The sequence below is a fragment of the Schistocerca serialis genome, chromosome 3 (assembly GCF_023864345.2).
Source record: "Schistocerca serialis cubense isolate TAMUIC-IGC-003099 chromosome 3, iqSchSeri2.2, whole genome shotgun sequence".
NCBI lineage: Eukaryota > Metazoa > Arthropoda > Insecta > Orthoptera > Acrididae > Schistocerca > Schistocerca serialis.
This window is the reverse complement of record NC_064640.1, coordinates 190,925,591-190,940,655: the sequence shown is the minus strand read 5'-3', so window position 1 is coordinate 190,940,655 and position 15,065 is coordinate 190,925,591. Positions and strand designations below refer to the sequence as shown.

At 44.0% G+C, this 15,065-nt stretch overlaps 1 protein-coding gene across 1 annotated transcript in view; it reads right to left on the bottom strand.

Moving 5' to 3' along the window:
- The window catches only part of LOC126470740 (uncharacterized), a 549,460-nt gene extending 534,607 nt beyond the window's left edge, over positions 1-14,853 (bottom strand). The window contains exon 1 of the mRNA XM_050098745.1: positions 14,551-14,853. Within this exon, the coding sequence (XP_049954702.1) occupies positions 14,551-14,853 (303 nt within the window). The remainder of the gene's footprint in view (positions 1-14,550) is intronic.
- Between the last annotated feature and the right edge of the window lie 212 nt (positions 14,854-15,065).

The window sequence follows — 15,065 nt, the reverse complement described above, 5'->3', positions numbered from 1 at the left end:
TGTCTAAATCATTTTACAATTCGTTTTGATCTTCTGATGACTTTACTAAGTAAACGACAGCGCCACCTGAAAAAAAAAAATGCAAGAGGGCTGCTCAGATTGTCGTTTATATTGATTAGGAACAGCAGAGGGTATGTAACACTTCCTTGGCGATTGCCAGAAATGACTTCTGCTGCACTCGATGACGTCCCGTCGCTTACTACGAACTGTTACCTTTCTGATAGGAAATCAGAAGTCCAGTCGTACAACTCCGACGATGCTCTATAGGCACGCATTTGTTCAAACATAGCATATGTTCCAAAGTCCTAATGAAAATTCATGCCAGTGATATGTGGCTATAATTCAGTGGATTAATTCTATTACTTTTCTTGCGCATTAGTGTTAGCTGTCTAACTTCCCAACCTTTAAGCCTAGTTTACACGACGACACTAGGTTGCAGCCAACTGCGCTACCGGCCACTGTGCATGCGCGCCGTGCGTTTGAGCAACTCGTCGGCGAAACTAAGCACTTTCGGCGTGTTCCAACTTTGGCGACACTAGTTGCATGAGTTTTGAGGTTCTGTGTGTTCGTAGAGTATAGACAAACTTAAATATGACGTGGGGAAAGGAGAATGATGTTCGCTTTTTGGATATCTATGCTTTACATAGGTGTTTGCGGGATTTCAGTGATGCTGATTACAAAAATAAGCAACATATTGCTGCTCCTGGGACCTTCACGTGCGATCAGAACATAGATAGTTTGACAATATCTGAGCTGCAGGGCAAAATCTATTGAATTTGGAGCACATAAACAACTGAATTAAGAAAAATACAAGCAAATGTAATTCTAGCTGTAGAAATGCTCTTGTCTACAAGAGTAAAATCCCGTCGTTCGAGTTGGCCGACTCTTTTTTTTAAGGAATATTGTTGAAGGAGGGAAGGCTACACAAATCAAGAAGCTACATTCTTTATTCAATATTCATCTATTTAAACGTCGCAGCAGTACTCCCCATTCACGTATCTTTGAATTTTGAAATATTTCCACTGTACAGATCTATCTTCAAGAGAGTAGTTTGCAAACCATTCTCTTCTTAATGCGGCCTGCTTCGAATAATTACTGCTGTTAATGTTAATAATCATTATTGTTAATGTCAATAATTATTGGTGTTAATGAAAAAGCGTTATCACCAACTAAAACCACATCTTATAGCATTACGAGTGTTCTCAATTGTAATGCACGCAAAGTGCTGGGTCGGAGTGGCCGAGCGGTTCTAGGCGCTACAGTCTGGAACCGCGCGACCGCTACGGTCGCAGGTTCGAATCCTGCCGCGGGCATGGATGTGCGTGATGTCCTTACGTTAGTTAGGTTTAAGTAGTTCTAAGTTCTAGGGGACTGATGACCTCAGAAGTTAAGTTCCATAGTGCTCAGAGCCATTTGAACCATTTTGAAAGTGCTGGGTAATTTCAGTTCTGGCGACAGTGCTTCATGCGTTACGTATCTTTATTCTATTTAAAAGAACGTGAACAGCTCTGGTGACATTCTCAGATAATTAAAAGAACTTCTTGGGTCTTCCATTACAAATTATTTCAGCAAGGATGCCGAGCAACCGAGCTGACGTCTCTTCTTCATCCAGTCACGAATCTAAACATGTTTCTCGTTTTTTTCTTATGCAGCGATTCCACGCAACAAGCTTGACCTCCATCGCAACTCGTGCGAGGTGCAGCTGCCAAAACTTTCATTTCAGACATGACTCATGAATCCACAAAACGACGAAACTGAAGTGTATACTGGTTTCGCCGTGTCTACAGTCAAATATGATAGCATTTGCGTGCAAGTCATTCCACGCAACGAGTGGCGCAACCCAATGTCGTCGTGTAAATTAGGGTTTAGGTACAGATCTTTCGTCAAGCAAACAGTTGATTGCTAAAAATGGGGCTATTACATCAATATACTCTGAAATGAAAGTACCTGGCACACAATCTGGACCGGACGACTTACCTTTATTAAGTGGCTTTAGTTGCTTTGCTGCGCCGATTAGGCCTAAGCAGCGATTAAGGCATTCAAGAAGACGCGAACTGCAAGGCACTTCCCACAGTACGTTTTCAGATCCTATCCAGCCGACTTCTTAGGATTAGGAAGGTAAGATGCGCTGAAGTCAACATCCTCTTCAGACACGTTTTGTCGTCCCGCGCTTTTCCATTTGCACACGCATCGGGGAATGTTTTTGCCGCATTGGAGACCATAATGAAAACTTTAACGAAACACACGTTGAACTCAAATTCCAGACTGACTCATAACAAACTGCAGAACAAGAAACGCTTTACACTCAGGAGTCGCCATTTTGCATAAGTGGGGTATGTGGCGCTGCAAGCGTGAAAGCAATATAGCATCAGTCGCCTACAGTATGTGCTAATCTAAAACTTTTTGAGCCACTCTTTAATTTTGACCTTGAACCAACACTGTACAATGCTTATAGTTGATACTATTAAAATTTATAACTGGGACATTATTTTACGGCACCCTGTGCGTTCATTGCTTTATAAATGACAAAAACAAAGGTTGTCCGCAAAGCCATGAAACGAAAAGTGTCGTTCACGGCCTAGAAACGAATATCCGTCGCCTACTACTTTGTGAAATGCCTAACTGACCGCCTCTATATGGTCATGATACCCCTTCCTCACCATGTGCAATACCTTTGCTCCATCGCCTTCTCAGTATTCACAGTCTCACATATTTGGCTAAAAATGCAGAATTTCCACATCAGTAATACCCACAAGATCCCCATTCTTTACATTATAATTTATTTTCTGTCACCTCCACCCCGTAAGTGTGCGCACGCGTCCTGTGCTGCGGGAGTCGAGTATGGAGTAATCTGCGTCGCAACATTGGAGAAAGAGTTACCTGCAATAATTGCGTAAAGCTTTTCGGTGCTTCATCATTGTCACTGTCCCCAAAAAGGAAGAATGTATTTTGTGAGGAAAAATTGGACAGACTGGATTGGGACAGACAACTTATAATACTGTTAGGATGCACCCTTCGTTATGGTTCAAATGGCTCTGAGCACTATGGGACTTAACATCTGAGGTCATCAGTCCCCTAGAACTTAGAACTACTTTAACCTAATTAACCTAAGGACATCACACACATCCATGCCCGAGGCAGGATTCTAACCTGCGACCGTATCGGTTGCGCGGTTCCAGACTGAAGCGCCTAGAACCGCTCGACCACACCTTCGTCATGAACTGTACACCTCATTGCTTAGTATATATGTAACTGTGGATGTTAAAAGAAAGCAGATGCCTTTTACGCTCCTAAACAGCTGCTGCCAACAGTAAATGTGAACAGAAATTAGATTTTACTAACATAAAGAATGTGATAAAAGGCACTCCTACTGATGAAATTGCTTCAGAAAGCGAGTGATGTAATGCGAAGCTGAATACCAAGCAACTTTGCTTACAGAGATTGTCAATTCCGAATGCGTTAACCTCAAACAGTGGTTTGCCGTGCAGGTCATTCATAACACACTTGTAATCTATACAGAGTATATCTGGCAGATTAGGTTGAAATAAAATGTGCCTTGGTAGCTCCGATAACATCTAAGAGCTTTTTCATAGGTTTTGCCTTGTCATAGAAAGCCCTTGTACGTTTGCAGTAATATGACACGAGGTATTTTTGAACAAAGGCTCCGCTCGGCTTGGGAAAAATATTTTGTAGCCACCAGGAAAGCTTTCTCGTAAAAGTGTTGTTAACGAGAAAGGGAAGATGATATTAGGTACACGATCGTAGAGGACATGCTTTATATCCGCGTCACAACTAGGAATCGATATGACAGCAAGTCTTTTATATCGTGGCTCGCTCAAGAAAGCAGGGCGCCGATACCTTGACAGAATGAGACGGGAAACTTCCAAAGAAAAGGCGTACTCTCCTACATACGAAGCTTCTGAACAAGATAGAAAGACTTTTTTGAAAATCTGCGTGCCTCACTGTAGGAATTTTGTGGAAGGGAAGTTTATTTTACGGGAAGTAAAGAATTAAAAATGGTGTCAGCTATTTAATAGTAACATGCCACGGCGGAAAACAAAACAAAATACTCCATTGCGCAGTTTATAAGGACCACAGGCATACTCCACGAGCGTATCCACATGCGTATTTCTGGACTGAATTAACACTCGATTAAAAGCAGACGCTTCGGCGATCAAAAGGCAGGAGGTTGAAAAGTGTTTACCATCCCGTCGATGTCGAGGGCTTTAACGACAGATTAAAATTCGAACTGCAGAAGGAATTCGGACGCGCCCTTTGAAAGAAATCCCAGTATTTGCCGTATGGGATTCAGGGAAATTACGGAAAGTCTAAATGTGATTGGCTGCCAAAGACGAGTCCAGTTTCTTTTGCCTTCCCTGCGCCACCTCGCGTGGCTCTTTAGGACACAACTGTCACGGACAATGTTGTGCTTCATTTGCTTTTCTGTTTCCCAACACAGCAGCGCGAAGGTAACACTCCACCTAACAAGCAATCTTCAATGTCATCTCCGCCGCAGAATAACACACGAGAAACAACAAACTACGAATGAAGCTGAGGCAAACAACTCCAGATAGAAACTTGCCGAGACATCCGTACGGAGCTCAAAAGCGAGTAACGGAACACGGGATATCTTTTAACCAAAGGATCGTAAATTTGATCATTTATAAAGTAGGAGAGAAGAGAGGCAGTCATCCAGGTATGTCTGAATACTTCCCTAAGAACTACAAACTCTGTAACTTTCTGTAGATCGTGATTCTTTTCCTGGCATGGAAATAATTGGAGAGACAATGGGTAGCTCAACAAATCCTACTTATCGCGAGTGGTCTCTCTAACCATTTAGTGACAAAATTTTAGTCCGTCTGAGGATACCTTCACATTCGAATCAAATTTTTTATGTCACTGACGTTTGCTCCTATTTGTTTCCAACTCTACATCCAGAGGTTTTTTCCACAGTGTGTGTGGGAATAGTAACTCTAGATAAACGGATTCGGTGCAGGATCATTAGTTACCTCGCAACAGTGATATACATCATACGAAATAAATTAATTGAAATTCAATGGAGTGCATTAATGTCGAGTAAATCGATGAAATGTAGCGGTTTGAAACAGTATCGTTGAAATCCGTTCCGGAATATTAAAGAAGTAATGTAGTGAATATGTCTTGACAGTGAAAATTTGTGCCATTCCATGACACGAGGGTGGAACTCGTTTTAAGCGCGAAAACAGTAATCAATTGCCGGCCGGAGTAGCCGTGTGGTTCTAGGCGCTACAGTCTGGAACCGCGTGACCGCTAGGGTCGCAGATTCGAATCCTGCCTCGGGCATGGATGTGTGTGATGTCCTTAGGTTAGTTAGGTTTAAGTAGTTCTAAGTTCTGGGGGACTGATGACCACAGCAGTTAAGTCCCATAGTGCTCAGAGCCATTTTTTGTAATCAATTAGACACACAGTTTAATTCCACTGCTTACGATAAGCGAGAGATCTCAGTTAATATCCCGCTGTGGAAGAAATTTCCAATTGTCTTCATCTACATCTACATAAAAACTTTGCAAACCACTTCGAAGTGCATGGCAGAGCGTACTTAGCGTGATACCACATATTAGGAGTTCGTCTCTTTCTAACCGCGTATGGAAGACTGGAGAGATTACTGCTTAAATGCCTCTGTGATATCTGTAATCAGTGTAATCTTGTGCAGATCATCCCTAAGCGAGCGATACGTAGGCTGCTGAAGAATATCTTTACTTAACATTGGTTCTTCAAACTTTGTAAGTAGTCTTTCACGGGATGATTAGCGTCTATTTTGAAGAGTCTGCTATTCGGGTTTCTCAAAATTTCGGTGCCGCTCTCCCGTGAGTCAAACGAACTCGTCGCCATTCTTTTGATACGATCAATAGCCCCTGTTAGTCCTATTTGGTGTGGATCCCTCACAGCTCAACTGTATTGTAAGACAGGACCCACAAGTGCGTATAAATAGCCTCCTTTGCAGAGTGACTGCATTTTGCCTTGCCTACCGCTGGGCCTATTTCATCACTCTGTTTCGTATCAGTACAAATTGTTACAGCCAGGTGCGATATATTCACCACTGCTTAGGTTCAGCATTTCTAAGCGGATTTCACCGACATTTCATCCTTTTCTGCTTACTTGCGTCAATAGACCTGCTGTTTTTCGGTAGGGCGAAGATATTCCATCTTTATGTTGGTAAGATTATTTATTTACTTACCGACGTCATTTCGACTATTGTGCCACAGTCAAAGAACAACTCACTATGAAGTGCGTCAATGCAAATTCATTCCAATTCAGACATCGTCCTCGTGCCAATCATATTTGGACAGATAACGAGGACTCATCTTTCCTTATACATATTCTCTGAATATGTAAATACGATTGACACAAGGGCAACGTAAATCTCAAATAAATGGTCTTGTTGATGTTCTAGGTGCAACATCCTGTCATGTCACTGCAGTTTCATTGATTTTTCTCTCCATTGATTCCATTTATTTCATTCAGCGAATGGAACTGATATAGTGCGCTGGTGCCATCTAGTGTCTCGCACGTGCAGTTTCAGGCTTCAAACGAGCATGTAAGATATTACCTCTGTCCTCTCTAAATGACCAAACTCAAGTTATCTCTCTTCTCAGGCGTTTATATTGCTGGTCTTCGTGTTCTGTTAATTAGTCAACTTTGCGCAAAGAGTAGACATGCAAAATGCAGGAATAAAAAAAGACGTGATATTAAGTTGGTGTGTGCGTCTTATTTCCAATGCATATACTAAGCACGTGACGTAAGAAAGAGTGAAAGTAAGCGGACAAGACTTTGTCATACTTATGTACGCAAATGACATTACCATCGTCCCTGGGAATAAGTGAGACCTTGGAAAAATGGAAGGAAGGTTAGAGTTTAACGTCCCATTGAAATACCGCTCATTACAAGTGGACAAAGATGAGACAGGAGTTCGGCCGCGACCTTTCTGAAGGAAACATGTCTGCCTCATACGACTTAGGGAAACTACGGAAAACCTGAATATCGACGACTGGTCAGTGATTTAAATTATACTCTTGCCGCATGCATGTCTGTGTTTAACATTCGTAACATTTTCATCAGTCGACACAATTAAGCAAACGAAATATTTCATAAAACGGAACGATATGCTTTTTTCTCTGTCGCAATTACAGAGATGCTGGAAAGAGTATTTGTGATACAGAACACTTCTTAAGGTTTTTAATGAGGATTCTTCTTAACACGAGGCTGAAAGTGAGTTAATGGTAAAGCCAAAACTATGAAGTACAGTCTCCAAGTTACGTGGATCTTCCTGTATACAGTGACACTAGATTGTTTCACATTGTATGTTAAATACAGTGGACTTTTAAGCAACATTACTTCGACCGAAGGAAACCTCAACCCATGGGATGGCACTATTTGGTGTTTACGGACTCGTTTAACTAGGAACTGCTTTACTAATACCGGTTCAGATTTCTGGACTGAGGAAAAGCCTGTGAGACGTTTTCAACTGCTGCTTCATTGGTGAACATTTTCTACTACAAAAAGTCCAAATGCTTATAAGAACTGCAGGAGTTCTGGTGACTATGTAGCTTCGTGGGTGTGAACCGTGCTCCTTCACGCTGAAGTCCATTGTCTCAGTCGCTGCACCTCTTTGCCGTTCAAAGTCAAAATGGCTCTGACCACTATGCGACTTAACTTCTGAGGTCATCAGTCGCCTAGAACTCAGAACGAATTAAACCTAACTAACCTAAGGACATCACACACATCCATGCCCGAGGCAGGATTCGAACCTGCGACCGTAGCGGTCGCTCGGCTCCAGACTGTAGCGCCTAGAACTGCACGGCCACTCCGGCCGGCATATAGGAGATATTCAGCCACTGTTTCCAGGCATAAAAATAGTACGTGCAAATCTATTATCATTGTGGTAGATACCTTTAATATGTGTCTTTTTAAGGGTTAAGTTTTAGGAATGTCCCAGCACGTTATGTCTTACCTCACTTGAATTCAAGTAACCAAAACGAAAATAAACACCTTCATATACTATCTTAGTATTAATAATAATATATTTCTAAATAATGCAAATAACGAACAATATATTTTCAGAAATAAGCACCAACAGAAGATGATACATTAGTGCCAAAACATGCAAGAGTAACTAAGACTAGGAAATTAATTTATGTTTTCCAGGATGTGAGTTTCTAAGTATAAAAATGTGAAATATGATTTTTGTAAATTCTGATAAAATCATTAAGTGAGAGAGTTGTCACTGATACTCGAAAATACTCGTCTCTTTCAGAACTACAATCTCTTAAGACTTATTTCGATATTCGAAGATGTTGGTGCTTACCAAGATAAGCTGCTGCTGGAATCACAAATATGTTTTCGGTAAAATTACTGGACGGAGGGGCCATCAGACTCCCTAGAAACTACCCAATGGATTTTTGTCCAAATTTTCATAGCCAAACGAAGAGTGGGAAATGTAAAACTGGAGTATCAAATTGACTAGTGGAAGGTCTAGTTTCGCAAAGAAATATTTAATTGCTTGAAAGTAATCATGGTAATTAAGAAAAATATAATTAAAAATTCGAGGAGAAATTGAAACATTTTACGGAGAGCTGCTTCTAGGTACGTAAATCAAGTAAAAAAAAATCAAATCTCAGCATAAATTGAATCTGCTCTGCTTTCTCTTAATTTGTAGTCTGTATTATCTTAAAAATAATAGAATAACGATCGATATTTCAATATATTATATTTCAAACTTTCTGAACAAGACTTGAAAATAAAATCTGAAAGAAAAAGGACAATCACTTGTTTATGTTAAATGATTTGTCTAAAAATAAGAACTAAAATAGACTAAAAAGCATTTTATGCGCCATTGAATCATGCTCTCAATCACGTACAGCAAATGACGAGCCGACTGACTGTTTGACGTTCAATGTTGAACTACGGATTTCCGAATGTTAAGGCGCACTAGAAGGTATTTGTGTGGTGCAGTTTCACTCAGTGGTCTCCTTACGTCACTCTACATATGAGCATGCTGTGCATGATTCAGAGCATCATTAAAAAGCGCGTCAAAGGTTTCTGTAAGCTATGTGTATTACTTACTACTCTTAGACAAATGATTTCACAAAACATTTGACCGTTCTTTTTTGTTATGGACTACGAGTTTTGATCATATCCAGCGTGCTTGAAAGTTGGTGCATGTGCCGGGTTGCGCTTCGTCTCCCCACAGGTGCCCGACGGTGGAACGGGCAGACCAGTCCAGTCATCGACTATCATCTGATTCTGCGAGCTTCTCCACCTGCGCAATTCGATAAAATCACTCATTGTCATCCATAGAAATGAAATCAGGCCCGAATGCGCGCCTGAAAAGACGCAACCTAGCGAGGTGACGCAGTGGTTAGCGTACTAGACCCGCATTCGGTAGAACGACGGTTCAACCCAGCGTCTGGCCGTCCAGATTTAGGTCTTCCGTGATTTCCCTAAATCGCTTCAGTCAAATACGGGGATGGTTCCTTTGAAAGGGCACGGCCGATTTCCTTTCCCATCCTTGACGCAATCCGAGCTTATGCTCCATCTCTAATGACCTCGATGTCAATGGGACGTTAAACCGAATCTTCCTTCCTTGAAAAGACGTGAACGGGGAGTCAGAACATTGTTGATCGGTGAGTGTTCTGTGTTCGGAGATTTTGAGGTCAGTCCACCCACGCAACTTTATGCCTCCCCACACCACAACACTAGGGCCACGAAAATGATCATGTTCGACACTGTTATCACTTAAGGTACCCAGATATGGAGAGAGGCGAGAGCACGAAACGCGCCAGGAACATTCCCAAACATAATCGTTTTGGTGGTCCAGGCGTTATACGAGCTGCATTCAAGTTCTAAGGCCTCCGATTTTTTTTCTCCAGACTGGAAAGAGATAGAAACATGCGCATTGTTTTAAAATGAGGCCGCGTTCATTGTCAATACGTCCCAGAGATGGCAGCACCGTACGGCAGATGGAATTTTACCGCCAGCGGCGAGAATGAGAACTGTTTTAAATACTTAAAATGGCGACGTTTTCCTTACTTGAACAGCGAACAATCATTCGTTTTCTGAATTTGCGTGGTGTGAAACCAATTGAAATTCATCGACAGTTGAAGGAGACATGTGGTGATGGAGTTATGGATGTGTCGAAAGTGCGTTCGTGGGTGCGACACTTCAATGAAGGCAGAACATCGTGTGAGAACAAACTGAAACAACCTCGGGTTCGCACAAGCCAGTCTGACGACATGATCGAGATAGTGGAGAGAATTGTTTTGGGGGATCGCCGAATGACTGTTGAACAGATCGCCTCCAGAGTTGGCATTTCTGTGGGTTCTGTGCACACAATCCTGTATGACGACCTGAAAATGCGAAAGTGTCATCCAGGTGGGTGCCACGAATGCTGACGGACGACCACATGGCTGCCCGTGTGGCATGTTGCCAAGCAATGTTGACGCGCAACGACAGCATGAATGGGACTTTCTTTTCGTCGGTTGTGACGATGGATGAGACGTGGATGCCATTTTTCAATCCAGAAACAAAGCGCCAGTCAGCTCAATGGAAGCACACAGTTTCACCGCCACCAAAAATATTTCGGGTAACCGCCAGTGCTGAAAAAATGATGGTGTCCATGTTCTGGGACAGCGAGGGCGTAATCCTTACCCATTGCGTTCCAAAGGGCACTACGGTAACAGTTGCATCCTACGAAAATGTTTTGAAGAACAAATTCCTTCCTGCACTGCAACAAAAACGTCCGGGAAGGGCTGCGCGTGTGCTGTTTCACCAAGACAACGCACCCGCACATCGGGCTAACGTTATGCAACAGTTTCTTCGTGATAACAACTTTGAAGTGATTCCTCATGCTCCCTACTCACCTGACCTGGCTCCTACTGACTTTTGGCTTTTTCCAACAATGAAAGACACTCTCCGCGGCCGCACATTCACCAGCCGTGCTGCTATTGCCTCAGCGATTTTCCAGTGGTCAAAACAGACTCCTAAAGAAGCCTTCGCCGCTGCCATGGAATCATGGCGTCAGCGTTGTGAAAAATGTGTACGTCTGCAGGGCGATTACGTCGAGAAGTAACGCCAGTTTCATCGATTTCGGGTGAGTAGTTAATTAGAAAAAAAAAAATCGGAGGCCTTAGAACTTGAATGCACCTCGTGGGGTGGGGAGGTGTAATGTGGCATGGGCGTACTGGCCTCCAAATCTTTGAAAGAGGTACACTCATTGGTCGATCCTGTTGTGACTCTGTACTTCTGCCTCAAAAAAAGTGGTTCAAATGGCTCTGAGCACTATGGGACTTAACATCTGAGGTCATCAGTCCCCTAGACTTATAACTACTTAAACCTAACCTAACCTAAGGACATCACGCACATCCATGTCCGAGGCAGGATTCGAACCTGCGACAGGAGCAGCAGCGCGGTTCCGGACTAAAGCACCTAGAACCGATCGGCCGCAGCGGCCGGCACTTCTGCCTCATGTGCGTCTTTTGAGCGGGAGATTTAGGCCCTGTCTTCACTTTTATGGATGAGAACGGGCGACCGCATAGTTCTGCGCACGTGGAGGAGATCTAGGAACGAGAGGATATTCGGCGAATGGACTGGCCTGCCGCTCCCCGGGCTTAAATCCCATCGGGCACGTGTGGGATGCGTTTGGGGAACCGTATTGCAGCTCGTGCACGTGCACCAACCATCAACCAGCAATTGCGCTAGTGGAGGAATGAAACGCCCTACAACAAGAACTCCGTACCAACCTCGTGGCCAGTAAGGCAGCACATTGCAGAGCACGCATAACCGTTTTTGGTGATCACACACACCCTTAACAACGATGTCCCTCCTTTTGTAATGTCCAGGGGACGATCATAATTCGCTATGACTTCAGTATAATTATTGTCTTCGCATAAATGTGTCATTTGTATTCGTCTAATCGGGCATTTCTTTCAATCACTTTCTGAACTATGCTGTAACAATTCTTCCCATATATGGTCCAAGTTCCATCGAACTATGTTACTTGGCACTGTTGCATCATGCCAAAGCTACCTTCGTCCTTACGTTTTGCACACCTGTGTAGCGCCGAGGTCTGCCACACGAAACATCCCCATCCGACGGACGGGTCGTTACTAAAAGTGCGATACGTCACCATTCAGTGAGACGCTGCGGACAGGCTCGGAATTTAATCCGGGACACTGCCGCAAAGTACGGTGGTCTAGAATTTTCCGACCCCTTACTGGCCAAATATTGGCGATGAAAATTTCGTCCACCACCAGCATTCGAATCCGCTACCACCCAGTCGACAACCACGTCACAAGGGTGAGGTAGCATCTACATCTACATCTACATCCATACTCCGCAAGCCACCTGACGGTGTGTGGCGCAGGGTACCTTTAGTACCTCTATCGGTTCTCCCTTCTATTCCAGTCTCGTACTGCTCGTGGAAAGAAGGATTGTCGATATGCCTCCGTGTGGGCTCTAATCTCTCTGATTTTATCCTCATGGTCTCTTCGCGAGATATACGTAGGAGGGAGCAATATACTGCTTGAGTCCTCGGTGAAGGTATGTTCTCGAAACTTCAACAAAAGCCCGTACCGAGCTACTGAGCGTCTCTCCTGTAGAGTCTTCCACTGGAGTTTGTCTAACATCTCTGTAACGCTTTCGCGATTACTAAATAATCCTGTAACGAAGGGCGCTGCTCTCCTTTGGATCTTCTCTATCTCTTCTATCAACCCTATCTGGTACGGATCCCACACCAGTGAGCACTATTCAAGCAGTGGGCGAACAAGCGTACTGTAACCTACTTCCTTTGTTTTCGGATTGCATTTCCTTAGGATTCTTCCAACGAATCTCAGTCTGGCATCTGCTTTACCGACGTTCAACTTTATATGATCATTCCATTTTAAATCACTCCTAATGCGTACTCCCAGATAATTTATGGAATTAACTGCTTCCAGTTGCTGACCTACTATATTGTAGCTAAATGATAAGGGATTTTTCTTTCTATGTATTCGCAGCACATTACACTTGTCTACATTGAGATTCAATTGCCATTCCCGGCAACATGCGTCAATTCGCTGCAGATCCTCCTGCATTTCAGTACAATGTTCCATTGTTACAACCTCTCGATATACCACAGCATCGTCCGCAAAAAGCCTCAGTGAACTTCCGATGTCATCCACAAGGACATTTATGTATATTGTGAATAGCAACGGTCCTACGACACTCCCCTGCGGCACACCTTGTAATGGTATTTGAATTACGCAACCATTACGGCACCTCACCTGAACCTCACGATACCAGCTATATTCTACTGTGTTTCTGCAAAGTAGTTGACATATTTCTGAGACAACATTCAGATTTGATTTCATTTGTCATACATCGATATGTTTATATTGCAATGATATTATTCTTATGTGTATTCTTTCTTTTGTCACTATGATCTTTGACGTACTTGTAACTCTGATTTTTGGGCGCGTAAGCGATTATTAGTTGGTTGTTAACTTGTTAGAGAGTCGGACCTTGAGAAGGTCAAGTCTTGGACATCATGTTGGAAAGATGCATATTGTAGTTGGCTTATAAAATGTGAGGAAGATGTTTTCAAGTATGTTTTGTATTGTGAAGTGATGTCTTGTGTGTCACGTGATATTGCAATGAAAGCAGTTAAAAGGAAGTGTAACTTAAATTCGGAGTGCTGATTATTGTTTTACATCACCATCGTGCTAACTTTGAAAGGTTTAATCCCCAAGAATGGTTTGAGAAGCGCATCTACAAAACTTTTGAATATAGCAGAATAAAATCTAGGCCTCTTTGCATCCGAGCTTGGAATCATAACCACCTAGATTTTCAACGATTGAGCCATGATTTTACGGCGAGACCAACGTGGGAAACACAAAAAGATGAGTGCCTAGATTTTTGATTATTACATGAAATGACTTTATTAACTGTGCTCTAATGACACCTGCCACATAATATGACTGTTGTTTCCCGAAAATGCAGTATTTAGCAGCGTGAGCAAGACCACAATCGTTATTAAATGCTGACCTTTGTTGTGGTAGGGTTGTTAGAACCTGAAATCACACTTACTTCGGAAGACTTCTCTCCATTGAGAATGACATGCTGCGTTCTGTTATCTAGGAACTCTTCAATCCAATCACACAATTGGTCTGATAGTCCATATGCTCTTACTTTGTTCATTAAACGACTGTGGGAAACCGTATGGAACGCCTTGCGGAAGTCAAGAATCACGGCATCTACCTGGGAACCCGTGTCTGTGGCCCTCTGAGTCTCGTGGACGAATAGCGCGAGCTGGGTTTCACACGACCGTCTTTTTCGAAACTCGTGCTGATTCCTACAGAGTAGATTCCTAGTCTCCAGAAAATTCATTATACTCGAACATAATACGTGTTCCAACGTCGGAAAGGGTTATACTTACGGTCGTAACGTTCTTTCATTATTTACGAGCTGTGGGGCACGGCGTACATATTTTCTGTATCTTTAAGGGTACTGTACTGTGGTTAACTCTTTTGGACTCACGGCCTCGTCGTAGATGTCGAGGCGCTGCCACTTGAGCCAGGCGCGCGCGAAGCCGCCGTGCGTGTGCAGGCCGAGCGCCAGCAGCAGCGCGAGCGACGCGCAGGCGGCGCCGGCCAGAGTGAGCGCCAGCGGCGACGACGGCGGCGCGCCGGACGCCTGCGGCTGGCACCTGTCGGCCAGCAGGCGGCGGCCCGCCGGCCGCGTCGCCGCCTCGGCGCCCAGCGCGCGCGCGCGGGCCACCAGCTGGCGCAGCCGCGCCGCCGCCTCCCGCTGCCTCTGCTGCGTGCTCGCCGCCTCCTCCATGTCCGCACTGGCGCCTCGCCCCGCCGCCACAGCCCGCCACGCCTCGCCGCGGCAGCACCGTCGCCGCGCACCACGCGCGCCACACGGTCGTCCTCTGCCGCCCTCTGCGCGCCCGACCGACGTCAACCAAATCCCTTTATTGCGTACCAATTCACCCGTATACATCACGCGCTATCGATACCGCTCGGTACGGAGCCCCGCCCCGCACTGCC